The sequence below is a fragment of the Panthera uncia genome (genome assembly GCF_023721935.1).
Source record: "Panthera uncia isolate 11264 chromosome A1 unlocalized genomic scaffold, Puncia_PCG_1.0 HiC_scaffold_17, whole genome shotgun sequence".
NCBI lineage: Eukaryota > Metazoa > Chordata > Mammalia > Carnivora > Felidae > Panthera > Panthera uncia.
Genome location: NW_026057577.1, coordinates 91,139,257 through 91,158,154, shown reverse-complemented (window position 1 = coordinate 91,158,154; position 18,898 = coordinate 91,139,257). Strand labels below are relative to the sequence as shown.

Genomic DNA, 18,898 nt, shown 5'->3' with positions numbered 1-18,898 from the left:
CCCCCTCGTTCAGCAGGTCATAATCGGCATATTCTCGATGTAATGCACCAGCTGTGGGCCCCTCAGTAATCCTTGCCACAGTGCTGTGAGGTGAATGCCTGTTGCTACCAACTCTGTAAACACTGATAATTACAAGAACAGTAAAAGCAGACGCTTACTGTGCCGTACCTGTGACCGCCCCTGTTTTACATGTGGGGAAACCGAGGCTGGTAGAGGCAAAACGCCCTGCATTATAAGGTCAGTCAGCTCGTAGGTGGTAGAGCTAGGATTTGAACACTGAGAGTCTGGACTTGCGTCACGATGCCTTATGGTCTTTACCAAGAAGGGCCCGAGCCAGGCCCTCAGATTGGTGAGGAACATACACCCCCCTGCCCTGGGGACCTGCAGCTTTATCGCTCACACCCCTGGGAAGCAGCCCGAATCCTGACCCCTCTTTTGTTCTGTCTCCCCTCTTTCTTCCTCTTCCCCCTCCCCTCCCTCCTGGTTTTCTTTCCTTCTTTTCAAGACGTATCTATAACTTACAAATAGCCAAGCGCATAAATCTTAAAGGTGAGACTTGATGAACGCTTGCCTCTGCTTATACCCGTGTCACCATCACCTCATCAAGACAACACATCTCCACTGCCTGGAAGGTTCCTTCGTGCCCCCTCCCAGTCAGTATCTCCTGCCACCACCACTATTGTGACTTATTACCGTAGATTAATTTTGACTGTCTTCAAACTTCATAGAAAACTTCCCCAGTTTTACAGTTAAGGAAACTGGGGCTCAGAGAGGTGAAGTAACTTGTTCCAGGTCCGCCCCCCCCCCCCAGCTTCTTAGTGGCAGGAGGTGAGCCTACATGTATCTGCCACTGCCCCATGAGTCTTCTCATCGCCCTTGCTAGTGACAGGAGGAATCAGGCCCGAGAGTCTCCAGATAGCAGTAAATCCACAAAAAAGCTTGTATTGTCCCTTCAGGTGGGCTGATTTCTGGCTGTCCGTTCACCTTTTAAAATCAGTTCAGCCCCAGCCAGTTTAGCTAGCCTTGGCAGGCGTCTGCGGGTGGCAGGCGAAAGGAGGGCTTGCAGTGCTGGCTGGGGGTAGGAGGACGCCAGCAGCCCTGGAACATTCCGCTTTGGATTCTGAAGGTGGATCTCTTGGCCTCCTTGGGCAGGCGGCACAGGTGATTGAACTTCGTTTATCTTGCAGCCTGGGGCCCTTCAGGAATGCACTGGGAACAGCCAGTTCTGGCCTTACATAACCAGACTGGCCTACGCTCTGCAGGCCAGTGGGCTTTCCACCCCTCCCCAGCACCTCAGCCCCTTTATTCTAGATGGCACTGGAGAGCCTGGGCTCCATGGGCTAGGAGAGGCCCCCTGGGGCCTCGAGGGTGAGCTCACCTTGGTGCCACACCTGGCACTCACCTCTCTGTGCACTGAGGTCACCTCCAGAGGATTGCCAGGGGATGACATCATCCCACAATCTGCCGGTGATGTGCTGAGGCCCCACCTCCGAGGTGGGAAAGGTGAGTAGCTACAAGGAAGAGTCTCGCTAGTTTGGGAAAGGAAGCCGGGGGCTCTCCCTCTCCCTCGGTGACCATTCTGTTAATCACCCAGTAGTGTCATTACTCAACAACCTTCTGGAGTTGCACATCAAGGCTGGGGTAGAAGTTGGGCGCTAAAGGCCGAGGAAGAGCCCTTTTGGCTGTGGAGATGTCCATCCTCCAGCATACCCTCCTGTGGTCCTGCTTGCTCCTTTCCCCCTGGCTAATTTGTTCTCTTTGTTCTCCGATGGGGGCCAACGCTATGAGCCTGCCAAGTACAAGCCCCTGTCTCTCTTCCCCACACCCTGTGTGTGTGGCCTCAGAGGGCCAGCCCTCCTCCCCCATTTCCTCCCTTGATCCTAGATGTTGAGGGCGAGAGGGAGGGGAGACAGCATGAGCCCTAGAAAGCCTGGGGCTCAGGCTGAATGCAGACCTAAGTGGGATTTTAGCTCTGCTATTTCCTGCTGTGTGACTTTGGAGAGGGCACTCAACCTCTCTGAGCCTCAGTTTCCTGATTGTAAAATGGGGATCAGGACATTTTCACAGGATCAGATGGGAATAACATGAATGCACATAGGCCCAGTTGGGATTTTCCTGACTTCATGGGCTGGAGGCCCAACAGTCTGAAGGCCAAACCACATCTGTCACTCTCTTGTCTTCAGGAGCATCCTTGTGACCCGTGCAAGGAAACATGCCCCAGGTGACTTTTTGAGCCCACTGTTTCTTTTTTTTCCTACATATTTTTTTTAAGTTTGTTAATTTTGAGAGAGAGCATGCATGTGTCAATGCATAAATTCGTGCATGTGCACCAGTGGGGGAGGAGCAGAGAGAGAGAGGAGGGAAAGAATCCCAAGCAGCACCGAGCCTGATGTGAGGCTCAATCTCACGACTGGAGCCCACTATTTTTAAGTTTATTTATTTATTTTGAGAGAGAGAGAGAGAGAGAGAGAGAGAGAGAGAGAGCAGGGGAGAGGGGCAGAGGCAGGGAGGGAGAGAGAATCCCAAGAAGGCTCTGCATCCCATGTGGGGCTTGACCCCACACACTGTGAGATCATGACCTAAGCTGAAACCAAGAGTCAGAGGCTTAACCGACTGAGCCACCCAGGTGCCCCTGGACCCCACTGTTTCTTAATTGAGCACCAGCTACATCATATTACGTGCTAGGGGCATAAAGACAGGCTCTGAGTAAAAACAAAATGCCCTTGCCCTGACCTGACTCATTCTTTCCCAGAGATGTGGCCATGTACAAGGCTTTCTTAGAGTCTAGTTGCTTAGAGCTGCAAGCCTTTATTTACAGCCTATGCTGGACCCTAGTTAATTCTTTCAGTAGCCATAGCCCAGCCACTTCAAGCACGGCCCCCATACCTGCCCACTGGGCCGAGCCTTTAGATTCGGTCCCCTCTCCCCTTGGGGAGTGCTCTGGGAATCAGAAGTGGCCTTCAGACATGGCCACCCGGCGTCCACTCAGCGGCTCGTCAAAGATGCCTCTACGACACTTCGAGCTCAGCACAGCCGCTTGCAACTCAGTGCCTTTCCCTCCTCACTGCTCTTCTTCCAGGAGCTCCCAGCCCAACAAATGTTTCCAGAAAGACACATGGCGGTCTGCCTGCATGCCTCCCTTGAGCCCCCCACGGCCCATAGCTGACATATCTGGCATCCCTCCCTCCCGCGCCCCCCTCCCACAACACACCCAATCCAGGCCATCTCTTGCCTTCCGTGTGGTTTCCCCAGTGCACAGTGGCCCCTCCGGTCAGTCTTCCTTGCAGAGGAAGCCTGTTAAAGGGCAAGACTGACCATGTGGCTGCACTCTGTCTGGATGGAGTGTGAAGGCCTTACCAGGGCCTCCGGGCCTCCCTGACACAGCCCCTGCCCATTCTCCAGCTGCATCACACAGCCCACTTCCCTTCGCTCCACGCTGCAGCCACAGTGACCTTTCCTCAGTTCCCCAAAACAGCCACTTCCAGGCCTCTGCACACTCTGTCCCAAAGATCCCCACCCCCACCCCCACCTCTTTGCTGGGGCAGCCTCCTCCTCCTTCAGGCCTCTGCTCCCATCTCCTCAGAGAAGTCCTTCTGGCCCATTCTCCCCAGAGGTCACTTGTCCTGTTATCCCTCCCTTGTCACCCCACAACTTTCCAACCAAGCAATAATCATAGTTGGTGGAAGGTATTTTTTAAGGAGGCGAGTGGTGTCTCTAAGGTTGATGAAGACAGAGACCGTGTCTGACTGCGTTACCCACTGTCTCTAGTGCCTGACAGGTAGCAGGCACTCGAAAAGTATTTGTTGAATAAATTCACGTTGCTGACAGGTCCTGTTGTGGCGCCCTGGTCCCAGATAGCAAGGTGGCATGACTGTCCATGGGGCCCCCTGCCCCCAAACTGTGCCTCTCTTCACAAAGACCTGAAACCTGTGAACGTGTGACCTTACGTGGCCAGAGGAACTTTACAAATGTGATTGTGTCGAGTCTCTTGTGCCGGGGAGATGGCCCTGAGTTATCTGGTGGGCGAGATGAAATGACCAGAGCTGCTGTAGGAGGGAGTTAGGAGGCCAGAGAGGAGTGAAGATGCTGTGTGGTTCTACTGGGTGTGAAGGTGGAGGAGGGGCTATGAACTTAGGCAGCCTCTAGAAGGATTCTCCCATAGAGCCTCCAGAAGGAGTACGGCCCCGCAGACCTGTTTTATACTGTGGACCTCCAGAAGTGCAAGGTGATAATAAATGTGACTCGTTTTAAGCCATCAGCTTTGTGATAATTTATGCTGCAGCCACAGGACACTAATAAACTAGTCACGTCTAGTTGCATCTTGGGCCTGGTGTTTGCCCCAGGGCTTTGTGAGGGCCGAGCATCGAGGGTGAGCGCCCAGGGAATCCCCACTTCCCAGCTGAGTGGGAGATGGCTCCAGAGAGTAGGGACTAGGGTACCATATGCCTGGAGGTACCAGGCCCTGCGGCCTAATAAGACTCCCATTTTTCACTCAAGTGTTCAGACCACCCCATTAACGGCAGGTGGTGATATCCCACTCGAAGACGGGCTCTGCCGAGCTCACATAGAAAATGGCAGGGCTGGGATTGGAATTTGAATCTGTCTAACACCAAAAGCCGTGCCCGTTATCACCACCCCAGCCCCCTCCCTCTGAGTGGTAAGGCCAGTGTTTGGAGAGGCCCTCAAGATGGGAGCCCTGCTCCCCTGTGCCTGAGCAGATAGGCTTCCCCTAGATGGTTGGTTGAGCAGTGGTCACCAAGGGAAATGGCTCCTGGCTGTCCCCGGCATCTGTGATGGGTGCCCCCTCTCAGTGAAGGCTTCTGTACTTGTCTCCCTTAGCGTGAATGAGCTCTATGTCGATGACCCGGACAAGGACAGCGGGGGCAAAATTGACGTCAGCCTGAACATCAGTTTACCCAATTTGCACTGCGAATGTGAGTATTCCCAACAGCCCTCTGCTCCAGCAAGGCCCCTCTGTTAGGCAGAGCTGAGTGTGCAGAGATGACAAGATAACCGGGACAAGTCAGCAAACAGGGCAGGCTGCAAATAGCAGGTCGCATAAGGTTCTCCTTGTTCCTTTTGGGGGTGTGGGGGGGTGCGGAATGTAATCAAATGTGCCTGCATTTGGAGGTTTTGTAGAATACAAAGTCCTCGAAATGGCTAACGGGGGTTACCTCTGGAGGGTAGCCATGTTTTCAGCCGGATTTCATGGGGAGCTGTGGCATGTGACTGACAACCAGTTTATCCTGCCCCATAGCAAGGGGGCCGGGCTGTTATTACCCATATCTTGGCAAGAGGCTGTAGGGTGCCGTGGGGGGTGGGGGCAGGGTCATATAACCTCTCAAGCATCTTAAAGCAAGGAGACCTCAGACCTCTTTTGCTCACTAAAACTCTGACCCAGGCTGAGGTGTGACTTCTCTGAGCTTGTTTTCTCATCTATAAAAATGGGTTTATAATGCTATCTGTTGCCTGAGGTTTCCGGGAGGGTCTGATGAGCCGGTCCCTAGACTTCTCGTTGAGTGGACTGGGTGTCCCTTCCTGGACTGGGATGTCTAGTGTCCCTTTGCCCCAGGTTGGCACATAACCCGATGCAGGCCCTTCTCCCACCCACGCCCTTCCTCCTGAAGGACAGAACACTGGGTGTGTCCGCAGGCAGAGATAGGGAGAGATTCAGTTCTGTTATTGCTTTTGGTGAGAATTACATCACAATTTTGAATCCACAGTGGGCCCCAAGCCAGGGAACCTGTTGAAATAGGTCGGTTTTATTTTTTCTTTTTCTTTTTCCCTTAGAAAAATAATTCATCTGGCAGCTTCTCAGTCAGGAGTAGGTCGTGTCTCTGGAACAAGGAAATTCTTAGTCAGGCCAGAGGACTGGGACCAGTGGGGTAGGGGAGGGAAGGGATGTGGTTCCAGGCTGCGTCCCAGCTACGGGCAGTGGCCCAGGAGGGGCCAGGCAACCTTAAGCTTGGGGCTGCACTAGCCCACGGGGCGCTGCCTCTCTGTGGGGCCATAACCCGAACCCAGGCATCTTACACTCGAGCTCCGCACCCTGGCTGTTCTTTAAGAGAACAGATTTTTATTATAAAAAAAAAAAAAACAAAAAAACGCACGTTCATCATTGTACCTTTGGAAAATCCAGAGCAGCAGGGAGAAGAAATCGCCCATAATTCCACCCCCAGTGACAGCGTCAGTTGACATTTGACGCCATCCCATCCCGTTGGCCTTCCTTTCTGCGCCTTTCTAAACACGGCTGAGATCACATTGTGTGTGCAATCTCCTATCCTGCTTTAAAAAGTGATATTTTATTGCTAACTAATAACAGGAATATTTTTTTTTTGGCTTAAAAAAAATCACGTTCAAAATACAGAAACAAACAGAGAAAAGTTGAAGTCCGTGTTCCCTAGTGTGCCATCCACCCCAGAGGAAGCCCCTGCTAGCAGCCGGCACCCCTTCTCCACCCCTGTGTTTGTGTGCCTGCCTTGTGTGTCTGTCCCCCCGTCTACAAACGCGTATCATGTTTAGGTGGCGGGTGTTGTTTTTTCTTTTTACTTTTCATGTAATTGGGACCCAACTGCGTGGGACCTTTCTGGGGTTTCTTGTTTTTTATGCTAATATCTTGGAGCTATTCTTACGTTACTCATAATATTGGTAAGATGATCACCACAGCTGCCATTGATTCTGCTCCTGCTCCAAACCAGGCTCCGTCCTGAATCCTTTGGCTGTGTTAGTGCGTTAAGATGAGACGTACTCCAGTGGAATGGCCAAAGGGTGTGGCCTCTGGATCGAAACTCTGTGGGTTCTAATCCACGCTCCAGTGTTTCTTAGGTGTACGATCCCAGGCAAGTTACTTAACCTCTCCGTGCCTTAGTGTCCCCCAGGATAGAATGGGTCTGATAATATTATCTTCCCCACAGGGATGCTCGGATGGTGCATTCCTATGTAGAAAGCACTTAGAAGGGTGTCTGGCACCTAGTACTATTTTAATTTTCGAAATCCTCACAAGCCTAGGATAGAGGAGGAAACCGAGGCACAGGAAGGCTAGGGAATTTGCTCGAGGTCCCACTGCTGGTAAGGGGCAAGGCCAGGAACCACAGACAGTGGCAGCCCCAGAACCCAAGCTCTTAGTCACTGCCCTGCTCTGAGCTGCCTCTCCCCACACATGGATTTAGCTCAGTTCTCGTACCTGCTGCACCGCATTCCAGAGGGGACTGTTCCATTGACTAGTCCCTTGTTGACAAGCAGCTGGGTTGCCTCCACTCGTCACAATTTCAAATAAAGTTGCCCAGAGCAGCCTCGCACACACATCTGGACATGTCTGCATCTAGACAACAGGCTCCCAGGGGTGGAGCCGCTGAGTCCTGTTTGCATTTCTCTTAAACCAAACGTTACGGCATCAGCGTTTCCCACATACTGCAGACCTGTGAGCGTCATTTTTAACGACTACATCATATTTCCTTCTGTGGATGGGCCCTCCCTCGCTTCCCCACCACCACTGAGGAATACATTTGTTCCCATTTTTCCCTTGTAGGGTTGGCTCACATAAAACTGCTCCCAGCAGTTCTTTCTCTATGTCATAACCTCCTTTCCAGTGCTTCTTTCGGGGAAATGTCTGTGTTTTCATAGTTTGCAAAGCTGTGCCACTTAAACCATCTCAAAGGATGCAATTGGCATGGGCCTGCCCATTTTACAGATTGGGAAGCTGAGTCACGGGTAAAGAGTCACATTGGAGTCAAAGACCAGGACCCCCAAGCCCCAAGTTTCCCATTCAGTGTACTGAGGAACCCAGAAAAGTACCTTAGCTCCGGGAGGGCAGGGCCTGCAGGAATAGGCATTGGGTAAAAAAAAGGTGTGAATGAATGAATGATGAGTGAACGAATGCCTGCCTAAAACCTTACCCAACAAACCCAGAGACTGAGAACCATTAGGGGCTGACGTTCATTAAGCACTTGCCATTTACTATACGTCAGCCCCGGTTCTAAGCATTTTCTACACATATTATTTGATCCTCATAATTCTCCAAGGAAGGTCTAATTGTTATCACCCATTTTCCAGAGAAAGAAACAGGCATCAGGAGCTTATGTGCCTCGGCAAGGGTTGTACAGCTGGCGAGAGGCAGGGCCAGGATTCAGACTAACCTTTTCACCCCGACCTTCTGCTGTCTCCCTGCGGTATTGAGTTTAGCAGAGTCGTCACCCTCACGCCCCACACTCCTCCATCCCTGGCCCCATTAGCTGCTGCCACCCCCCGGCCTCCTTCCCCTCTTCCTTTGCAGCCTCAGGCAGTGGCAGGGACCTTGTGGGCTTGCTCCCTTTCAGTCCAGCCTTGATGGCTGCCTTCCTCTCTGTGGCTCTGGGCCCTAGGCTGTGGGTGCCTGGAAGGCCCAGGGCCCACCTGTCCATGGAGTAGATGAGAGGAGGGGGTCCAGGGATGAAGGGCTGGGCCCCATCCCCATTTCTCTGGGTGTTTGTGACTCTCTCCTCTCCTTGGCCCCTGCAGTGGTCGGACTTGACATACAGGATGAGATGGGCAGGCACGAGGTGGGGCACATTGACAACTCGATGAAGATCCCACTGAACAACGGGGCCGGCTGCCGCTTTGAGGGGCAGTTCAGCATCAACAAGGTACGGAGACCCTGCACGGGCCCCTTTTCCCCACTCCCCATCCCTTCGGTCCCCTTCCTCCCAGAATCCGGGTGTTCAGAGCTGTGCGGTCACTCAGCCCCCCCCCCCCCCCCCCCCCCCCCCCCCCCCCAGCCAGGGCCTGACAAGCATCAGGGTGGCCGGCAGCGTTTCCTGCTGAGATTTTGGGTGAGGGTTCCAGGCTCCCAGAGGCACGGAGCCCCCACTGGCTGGTTCAGGAAGGGGCTGCTCTTCCTCCCGCCGGGGAAGGGAGCGGCCGTTAAGAAGACCATGGGATTTGCAGTCCTGAGCCCTGAGTGTGCATCCCGGCTCTACCCCCTCTTGGCCAAGCAGCGCCCTCTGAGTCACTCCACCCATCATAGCCTGTTTTTACGTCTTTAGGGTGAGGATACGATGATGGTAATAATAGAATGATACCACCCAGCTCCCAAAGTTTGCATGAGGATTAAATGAGCTATCACACATTCATTCGAAAAACGTTTATTGGACACCTTCTGTGTCAGCTCTGGGGCCACTCTGAGTAGGTGGCACGGAACGGGGTAGGTGGGCAGAGTTCCCGCGCTGTCGGAGCTCCCGTGCTAGTAGGGGGATATAGACAGCACGCTAACTGAAAAGCATTTTGGTGGGTGGCGATGTGACGAGGAATAAAGCAGGGGAGGAGCGAGATTGGGGTGCATTTGAAAGTAGCTGGTAGGCCCCCAAAGGACCGTTCAGGTGTTACTGTGGTTTTGTTGCTAGAACCAGGAACTTCAGATCCTGAGTCGAGGATGTGAGCACAATGCATTTGGGAGTACGAGGGAACCCTGGCGGGAGCCAGCAACCTTGGCTCCACACACGCTGCACCCTTTTCAGCTCTTCTTATGTATTAATCACAGCGGAGCCTTGCAAAAATAGCTCTGTGAGGTGGCACCATTTTACAGATGAGGAAACGGACGCCCAGAGCGGTTGAGTGTCTTGCCCAAGATCACACAGCTGTCTCCCGTGTTCCATAACTCCCATTCCCGGTCCCAGCCAGACTGAGCCATTGGCCACTCCTGGCTTCTGCTTGCCCTCTTGTAGCCTTTGCTCAGAACACCCTTCCTCTGGTCCCCGACATCTGAATCAGACATTGCAAGCTCACTGGCCACACCCAACCCAAAGACAAGTTACGTTTGTCCTGTATAGCATTCAAACACGTCAGAGCCAAAAGCTAAAGACCGGGAGCCCAGAGTTCCAGATTTTCAAAGTCAGAGGCTCTAGCCACACTGGGGACACATCCCATTGTCAACAGACATTTGGAGCTGCCCCTTTCGACAGGGCATGTGCCCTCCCTTCCCACAATTCCTGCTGAGTGGCTGCAAGACTGGGCCGGGACACCGGTGTGACTGGACCTGTCTCTCCCCACGTAGTCTCGGGGCCTCTCCTCTCCACTGCTTGAGATTCCCTCTCTCTCCCTTTCTCTCTCTCCCTCCCTCTCCCTTTGCCCCTCCTCTGCTCACATGCACGTGTGTACGTGCTCTCAAAAAGTTAAAAAAAAATAAAGACCTATACTATACCAGTATGGTAGCCATTAGCCACGTGATGCTATTTAAATTTGAATTCATTAAAATTAAATAAAGTGAAATATTCAGTCCTTCAGTGTCACTAGTCACATTTCAAGTACTTAATAGCCACGTGAGACTACTGACTGCCATATTAGTACTACATAACATTTTCATCACCAGAGAAAGTTCTGTTGGACTGCAAAACTTTAGAAAGCTCATGGTGATAGGAGCAGGTGCAGGGAGCACACTGGAGGGGCCAAGAGCAGAGGTCATGGTCACTGGGTGTGCAGTGGAGTTGGAGAGAAGTGGCCAGATTAGGGATGTGGAGTCAACGAGACTTGCCAATCGGTTGGATATGGGTAGTGAGGGCAAGAGTGGAATCAAAGAAACCTCTTAGGTCTTTGTCTGGACAAGCAGAAGGTCCCATTTTCTGGATATGGAAGTCTGGGCAAGCATGGATTCTGTGGGCAGTAGGGCTGGGAAACTGTAGTTCAATTCTGGATGTGTTTCATTTGGGATTCCTCCCAGAGATACTACATCGGAGGTGTGTTTCTGGGGCTCGGGAGAGTGTTCTGAGCCGGAATGTAAATGTGGGGGGGGGGGTCATCAGTGAATAGATGATGTTGGGGTCCTAGGTCTCCATCAGCACTACTCAGAGTAGGCTCCCAGACCAGCAGCATCAGTACCACCTCAGAACTTACTAGAAATGCAGATTTTCGGGCCCCGCTTCAGAACCCCCTAATCTGTGTTATAATGAGCCTTCCAGGGGATTCCAATGCCACGAATGTTTGTGGATTATTGGCCTAAGCTAAACTATCCAGAGAGAAGGTGTAGAAATTTTTCCAAACATGGAGTTCACTGACACCCCAGGGAGTGTAGACTGAATCCAAGGGGTCTATGAACTTGCATGGGGGAAAAAAATGACATGTTGATTTTTATGAAGCTCTAACTCAAATTCAGCATTTTCTCCTATGATGGACGTTGGCTACAAACCATAGTAGCCTTAGCAGCACCTGTGACTTGTCACCAATAAATTGCCAATATTTATATCACATTAAAATAGTTGCAGATAATTTTGAGATACTGTTTACGTTCATCACTACTTTGAAATCAGAGTGATCAGTTGACCTGTGACCAGGTCTTATTATTTGCTGTGGTAATAAAGAAGCCTATTTAAGTATGTTTTTTCGTATTTTAATTACTGCTTACACATCATTTCTTTCCTCCATAATCCTATGTATTGGATATATTCAACACATCTTAAACATTTAAAACACATGTCACCGGACTGGCAAAGAGCCTGTGGCACCAAAATGCAAGAACCCAAAGTCTTGATGCAAATGTGGTTTCAGGACTGATTTCTGATATGCTCCAGCATTGAGGAGTGGGGAGATGAGGGGGGTGATGAAAGGTAGGAGAAGGAGCCGCCAGGCAGGTAGGAGGGAACCAGGCCTAGGCGGGCCCTAGAATCTAGAAGAGAACGTGGATCAAAGGGGAAGGGCCGGTGTTGCGTGGGTGGGGTGACTGACCTGGGAGCTGCAGGGGACGCCAATGACGTGGGAGAGAGCAGCGGGCTGGAGAGGCGGCCTTGGAGAGGAGGGAGGGCGGGCGGGCGTGTGGGCACGCAGGGAGATAGGCCAGTTGGTGGTAGGCCTAGGCTCTTGCTGTGCCTGGAGAACTGCTGCTCTTCCACAGACCTCATTGACGTGGGTCCCTCCGGGGAGTCCTGCCGGGGAGTCCCTCCTTCCCTCTCGTCTGACCCCCATTTCACTTCTTGACTTCTTTGGACCATTGCGTCCCGCCCCTTGCTGATTCATTCATACATCATGCTATTGAGTGCTTTGTGCCTGGCTCCACACTTGGCACTGGGATGCAGTGCTAGAAGGAACGATCATGGTTCCTGACCTTGATGGCACTGTGGTCTATTATGGGGTGGTAGCCACCCCACAGGTAAACACTCAAACAAGCAAATTGCGGTTTTGGTAAAGCAGCCGTGAAGAGAATGAAGAGGGTGTTAGGGTGGAGAATAAGGGAGAGAAACCACTGAGATTGGGGTGTAAGGGGAGGCCTGTCTGAGGGGTGACGGTGGAGGATGAACACACACACACGCAGTCCCGGTTGTGGGAGCCTCCCCTCAGGGGTATTATGATCACCTGGCTTAAACAAATATTTATGCCCCAGACAGTGAACGAGAAGGGGCCATTTTGGCACCCAGCCTGGGATGGACACAGGAGAAACACCACCCAGGAGATAGCCCAGCACCGCACCCTCCTCCCCCCTTAGCAAACACGCCCAGGCTGTGGTCAGCTCCCCTCAGATGGGCTTTGGTGGGGGCCCCAGAGTGGGGAGTGGGACTTGCTCTTTGGGGTCAGACCTATCTGTGGTCGAGAATCCTGGCTACAGTGCTCACTGATTGAATGAATGACTCTGGGCAGTTTAGCCTCTCTAAGCCTCAGTTTCTGCATCTGAAAAATGGGGATAATAACATTGCCCTCACAGATTGTAAGACATGAGCAAATTAAAATACAAAGCATTTGGGGCGCCTGGGTGGCTCAGTCAGTTAAGTATCCTACTTCAGCTCAGGTCGTGATCTCACGGTTCATGGGTTCGAGCCCCGTGTCAGGCTCTGTGCTGACAGCTCAGAGCCTAGAGTCTGCTCTCTGCCCCTCGCCCGCTTTCTGTCTCTCTCTCTCTCTCTCTCTCTCTCTCTCAAAAATGAATAAACATTAAAAAAAATTTTTTTAATAAAATAAAATACAAAGCACTTAACTCTGTGGGGATGGGAACAAGCCTCAGTGCCCTTTCCCTGGCCTGCTTTATCTCCCATCAGTGGGAGCATCCGTGATCTCATCAGCTGGCACCCACTGTCACCTGGGTGCAGGTGTGCTCCTAAAATGTGCGTGGATGGCGTTCAAGAAATTGGTCTTCTCTGGCTGGCGAGGGCCAGGGATTCTAGGAAAATGTGAAGCTGGCCCTTGCCTTATGGCTACCACCGATTGGGTTCTTACCTGGCCCTTTCCTGTATTAACCTACTTACTCCTTGCAACAGGTCTGAGGAAACTGAGGCCAAAGAGATTAAGTAGGTTTTGAACCCAGGCAGCCTGGCACCGGGCCCCTGCTCTCCCCCTGCGCCCCCCTGTTGCTTCTTCTTGCCAGCATCTTGGTCACACTTGGTGACCACTGGTGTCCATTCACTCCAGGTCACGGCTCAGGCCACCCTCTGTCCTCGTACCCTTGCAGGGAGTGGAGACTCCCACTCTGCCTGTGTTCAGGGTTCCTGCCTCCTAGGAGCTCTCAGTCAGGCAGTGCTCAGACAAGAAAGCCAGTGTGACGGTGTGCCCTGATGATGGGTGAGGTTAGTAGCTGGCCCCCACCCCTTTATCTCCCAGCATCAGGCTTACACTTGCCCCGTGGCTTCCTTATCTGTCCATCAGGAAGTTGGCCAGCAGTCAGATGTCCAAGTTCGAGTGTTCCAGGCTGCCCCGGCAGCCCCCAGCAGCCCAGACTCCTCGCTTAATCAGCCAGCCCCCAGGAGGAGGGCAGGATGGGCCCGGGTTTGGGGCCTGGCTCCATCTATATGCTTCTAAAATCTATCAGAGACACTGACGTAGGTTCCTAAGTCACAGGCTCTAAAAGCGTCGTCGTTTCTTTCTTCAGCCCAGCGTGTGCTGGCATGAGTCAGCCACCTGTGATGGATTCCTTGTGGAGGGGGAGTGGGTCACTGAGTCACAGCCTCGGGGGGAGGCAGCGGGTGGCAGATGGCGCGGGAGCCAGCCTCCTTGACTCACTTCACTCTGGGAGCGTGAGGCCCAGCCTCCAAACCCCATTCTGAACTCTGCCCACCGGAGGCCCCGTGTCACTCACTTCAGGGAAGAACGCCAAAGGACACGTGCTGGGCGCTATTGGTTTCTTCCAGAGGTGATAGACAACGGGACCTTTAGTCCTCACTTGATCATGTGCCTTTTTTTTTCTTTTAATTTTTGTTTTAATGTTTTGTTTATTTTTGAGAGAGAGAGAGAAACACAGAGTGGGGGAGAGGCAGAGAGAGAGAGAGAGCCATAGAATCTAAAGAAGGCTCCGGGCTCTGAGCTTTCAGCACAGAGCCCGACACGAGGCTCGAACTCATGAACTGTGAGATCATGTCCTGAGCCCAAGTCGGATGCTTAACTGACTGAGCCACCCAGGCCCCCCGATCATGTGCCTTTTTTTATAATATTAATGTATAATTTATTATTTATGTAAGTAAAAATAAAGTTTAAACATATTTTTTTAAGATACAGTGGGCTTTTCCCCATGCCCTGCCTGTGTACATGTGGTTCTGTCTTCCAGGAGGGTTCTTCTGTCCTGGCTCTGATGAGGAACACGTTCATGCTAGGAACCCAGCCCAATAACAGCTGCCATTGGCTTTGCACTCCCCACTTTGTTTCATCCTCTCAGTAACCTTTTGCAGCTAGTGTCTCCATCTTGCTGATGGGGAAACTGAGGCACACAGGTTACTGACCTTGCCCAAGGCGCCCCAGCTGAGAAGTGGGGCTGGACTGGAGTGTGGAGCTCAGCTGCTATTCTACCATGGGTAATTGGGCCCCTGAGGCCCACGTCTCAGGCTCCGTTCTAGCCTCACCTGTGAGCCGAGGCCAGGCCGTACCCTGTCAGCCTGGTACCTTCCTGGTGAGTCCAAAGCCCAGGCCCTAGTGAGGACAGGAATACTTCTATGAGCAGCCCACAGCTTTGTGTTCGGAACAGGCATGCTTACCAAACAAGCAGACTTCGATGGACTGCTGCTTAGCCGGAAGCTCTAAGCCATATTCCTTCCTCTGATGCAGTTCGTTGAACTGGAATAAAATAAACTGCGTTTTCAGCATGGCATTTGGGGCCTTTACTGAACCGCCCCATCTCCCTCTTATGCCTCTTTATTTTCTGCCGCTACCACCCCTGCAGACCGTTCTAGTTCTTTACACGTGCCCACCAACCGGGCAGTTTCTGACCTCCGTACTCATCATGCTGACCCATCAGCTCTGATGCCTTTCCCCCTCTTCCCGAGTACTGCAGACTCATTTTTACAGCCTTAGCACAACAGGGTCCTTTCTGCTGAGAAGCCCTCTCGGAACACTCCCAACTGAGTTGGGGGCCCTCCCCACGGCCCCCACGGTCTACATCTCTCTGGTCCGGTGTGGGTCACGCAGTCTCATTTTCTGTTCCAGACCTGTGTCACCACAGGCCAGAGGCTCGTCCAGGGTCAGGTTCTTGTCTGAGCTGTCTTCCCAAAACCAGCACGTCCCAAAGGATGGCTGCGTGTGGCCATCAACCCAGGGCTGCTGAGGTAAATGGCAGGAGGGAGTATCATGTCCAGCTTCAGTGTGCGGAGTCTGGAGGCCAGCATCCCTGAGTTCAAACCACAGCTCTTGGCATGTTTCTTAGCAAGTGTCTTCACTGTTCCAAGCCTTAGTTTTCTTTTCTGTAGAATAGAAATTACCAGATGTCACAATCAAAAATGCTATTTCCAGAATTTACTTTTTATTTAGAACAGTTTTTCAATGTTTATTTATTTTGAGAGAGAGAACGCGCGCGAGAGAGCACAAGCGGGCGAGCACAAGTGGGGGAGGGGCAGAGAGAAGGAGAGACAGGATCCAAAGCAGGCTCTGCACCATCAGCACAGAGCCCGGTGCGGGGCTCCATCTCATGAACCGCGAGATCATGACCTGAGCCGAGATCAAGAGTCAGACACTTAACTGACTGTGTCACCCAGGTGCCCCACAAATGCTATTTTAAGAATTAATGTCTTTCTTTGGTTTGTTCGTTCATCCAGTACCTAATGTAGTGGGCATCTACCAGGGTCTGGGGAGTGCAGAGCAAATCAGACACAACTCCCTACCAGCGTGGAGCTTACGTTCCCCGGTGAGGAAGCAGAATAGAACGAGATAAAGATACGGTGGCAGGTGTTTCTGAGTGCTTTAGCAGACCAAAGGGTTTGGGGAATCGGGGTCAGGGGGCTCCCCGAGCAGAGGCCTGAGGGAAAACAGGGAGGGGAGAGCCATGTCAAAGAGGGTTCCAGGAAGGGGTCAGAGGTACGAAGGACCGAGGTAGGACCTCCACGGTAGGCCGTTCCGGCCAGAGGGAGTACACAAAGGAGGTTGTGAGCAGAGGAGTGACACGATCAGAGGTAGGGTTCAGAAGGACCCCTCTGGCTGTTGTTGGGGGAGGGCCTGTGGGTGCCAAGGGTGCAAGCTGGGGGCCCAGTGAGGAAGCTGCCCCAGGGGAGCACTGGAGGCTTGAGAAGGTCAGGTGCTACATGTCGTGAGGGTAGAGCTGACAGCCTTTCCTGGTGAGCAGGAGGCCAGGTGTGAGGGAAAGGTAGGGGGCCAGGATGATCCCAAGGGCTTGGCCTGAGTAGCTTGGTGGAGGAGGGGCCTTTTAGTGCAACAGAGATGCCCCAGCAGAACCCAGGGAGGTCCTGGTCACAGGATATCAGTGCCTCTCCTGGGCTGTGCTCTGCCAGGGCCTCAAGGCCCAGGGAGGAGAGGAGGCCACCACAGCCGTGCCTTCAAGGATCCCCCAGCCTAAGGTGATGGGGCAAATTGGGGTGAACGGTGGTGTTGTTTTGGATTTTGAGCAGGTTCGGTTGGTCCATGGGCCTCAACCTGCTATGGGGCCGACAGCCAGGAAGTTGGTGGGCAGCCGCCATTTCGAGCTCTGGCCTGTGCCAGGGGCCCAGCTGGATGCCTCACATGTATTTCCTCCTCCCATAATCCCAGCAGCCCCCTCTGGTAGCTTCTGCTACTGCGCCCATTCTACGGATGAGGAACCTGAGGCTCAGGGAAGGGCGGCGGCTCCTTCAGAGTCCCATGGCTTGGACCAGGCTGGGATCCAAATCCAGAGCTGTCCGACACCAGAGTGAAGACCTGCAGCCCACCCTCTGCGGCAGCCAACGACACTCCTGAAACCTGTATCTCTCCCCCCAGGTCCCAGGCAACTTCCACGTGTCTACACACAGTGCCACAGCCCAGCCACAGAACCCGGACATGACCCATGTCATCCACAAGCTCTCCTTTGGGGACACACTGCAGGTGAGCAGGGCACACTCAAGGTGACATGACTGGGGTGGGCATACAGCGAGGCGGCTGTGTCACCCGGAGCCTTCTGTCCTCTCTGGGCACAGAGAGATGACGTGTAGAGGGGTCACCTCCTCTGAGTCTCTGCTCCATCAAACAGCTCCTCTGTATCATTCCTTCTGGGCGTGCGACTGCCGTTTTATTGACAGTGCACTGGACTTGGAACCTTGGGTTGAGACCTGGAGGCTGGGGAAAGGGACTTGCTTTTCATGAGCAAGTACTAAGTGCTGGTGCTTTCTCCGTGCTGGCACAGCCTTATGAGGCACAAGGAGGCACCGCGTGTTACAGTCATGGAGCTGGGCCCAGAGAAGCCTCTTGTCCAGGGTCTGCCAGCAGATCTGTTTGATGCCAGAGTCCGGCCCGCTCCCCTCTGTGGCCCTTTCTGCCTTCCAGCCCAGTACCCACGGCCACTAAATAGGGGTAACACAGTGGACAAAGCCTTCTGACAGTCCTTGTCATGATGGAGAGGGCCTCCTTCAGCGGGCCTGGCCCAGCAGCTCCCTACCCATGGCAGCAGTGTGAGGGGACGGAACACAGGCGCGCCCCCCCCCCCCCCCCACTCTCTACCAGCCGCAGGCAGGGGAGCTTGGATGTTCTTTCTTTTTTCTACCGCTCACCGTGGTCCTAAAGGTGGATTCTGGAATTGAGGCTCAGAGCGGGGAAGTCATTGCTCCAGCCACAGTGCTGGGATCGGGACCCCAGGTCCTGCCCCCAAGCCTTGCTTGATGAGAATCCCGGATCCTGGTTGAGGGTGCTGGGGGGTGGGGTCCCTCCAGGAATGGTGGTGTGCACATGGGGCTCACACAGGCCCGCAAGCCCAGCACATACAACATTATGCCACTTATATGCACACACGCATCACACACACTGAAAGGTATACCCAGACATACCTGTGCTCCTACGTACACCCTAAGATCCATCCCTAAGCACACATACCAGATGGACACACACTCAGACCCTTGCACAAACACAGCTCACACACACCACCCGGAAGTGCGCAGGCTCACTCACGTTGGAAGGTCTCACATACACGCTCGTGCCTGCACTGGCCCACTCACGTGAACCTGCCAAGCACTGTTCTTTATAAGCATGACCTTCTTCATGCTTAGCAGCCCAAGAGGTGGGTACTTTATTTTCTCCATTTTACAGGTGAGGAAATTGAGGCACAGGGAGGGTGCGGTCTGTCACAGAGCCTGAGTTTGAATCAACAGTCTGGTTTCAGACCACACTGCTGGTTCTGCGTCCCCATGCACCCTCTTGAGTGCACACTGCCCTTTAAGCACGTGTGCATGCTCACACCTCCTCTCTCCACTGCACGTGGCTTGTGCTTCTTTCCTGGTGGCCCCTTGTGCCCGGCCTGAGTGGCCCAATCATCACCTTTCCAGTCCCTTTGGAAATCACAGAGATTTTTCCTCTTGGAGACAGGGCTTAGGAACAGAGAAATCCTGGCCTCCCTGAGTGCCATGAGCCAGACTCCCTAACTACACACTCAGGCTGCCCCAGGACTATGGACTCACTTCACACAGGGTTCACCACGCATATCGTCCCATCTCTCCATTCAGGGGGTTGTCGTGTGGAGGTTCCCAGCCTGTCTTTCTGGATTCAAATCGTGGCTCCACCACTTACT

The 18,898-nt window shown here is 53.0% G+C and overlaps 1 protein-coding gene across 3 annotated transcripts in view; it reads left to right on the top strand.

The window, feature by feature from the left end:
- ERGIC1 (endoplasmic reticulum-golgi intermediate compartment 1) overlaps positions 1-18,898 on the top strand; it is a 101,562-nt gene that overhangs the window by 60,577 nt on the left and 22,087 nt on the right. For all 3 annotated transcript variants that reach the window (XM_049648687.1, XM_049648688.1, XM_049648689.1), the window contains 3 exons: positions 4,840-4,934; positions 8,497-8,621; positions 17,122-17,226. In XM_049648687.1, the coding sequence (XP_049504644.1) occupies positions 4,840-4,934; positions 8,497-8,621; positions 17,122-17,226 (325 nt within the window). The remainder of the gene's footprint in view (positions 1-4,839; positions 4,935-8,496; positions 8,622-17,121; positions 17,227-18,898) is intronic.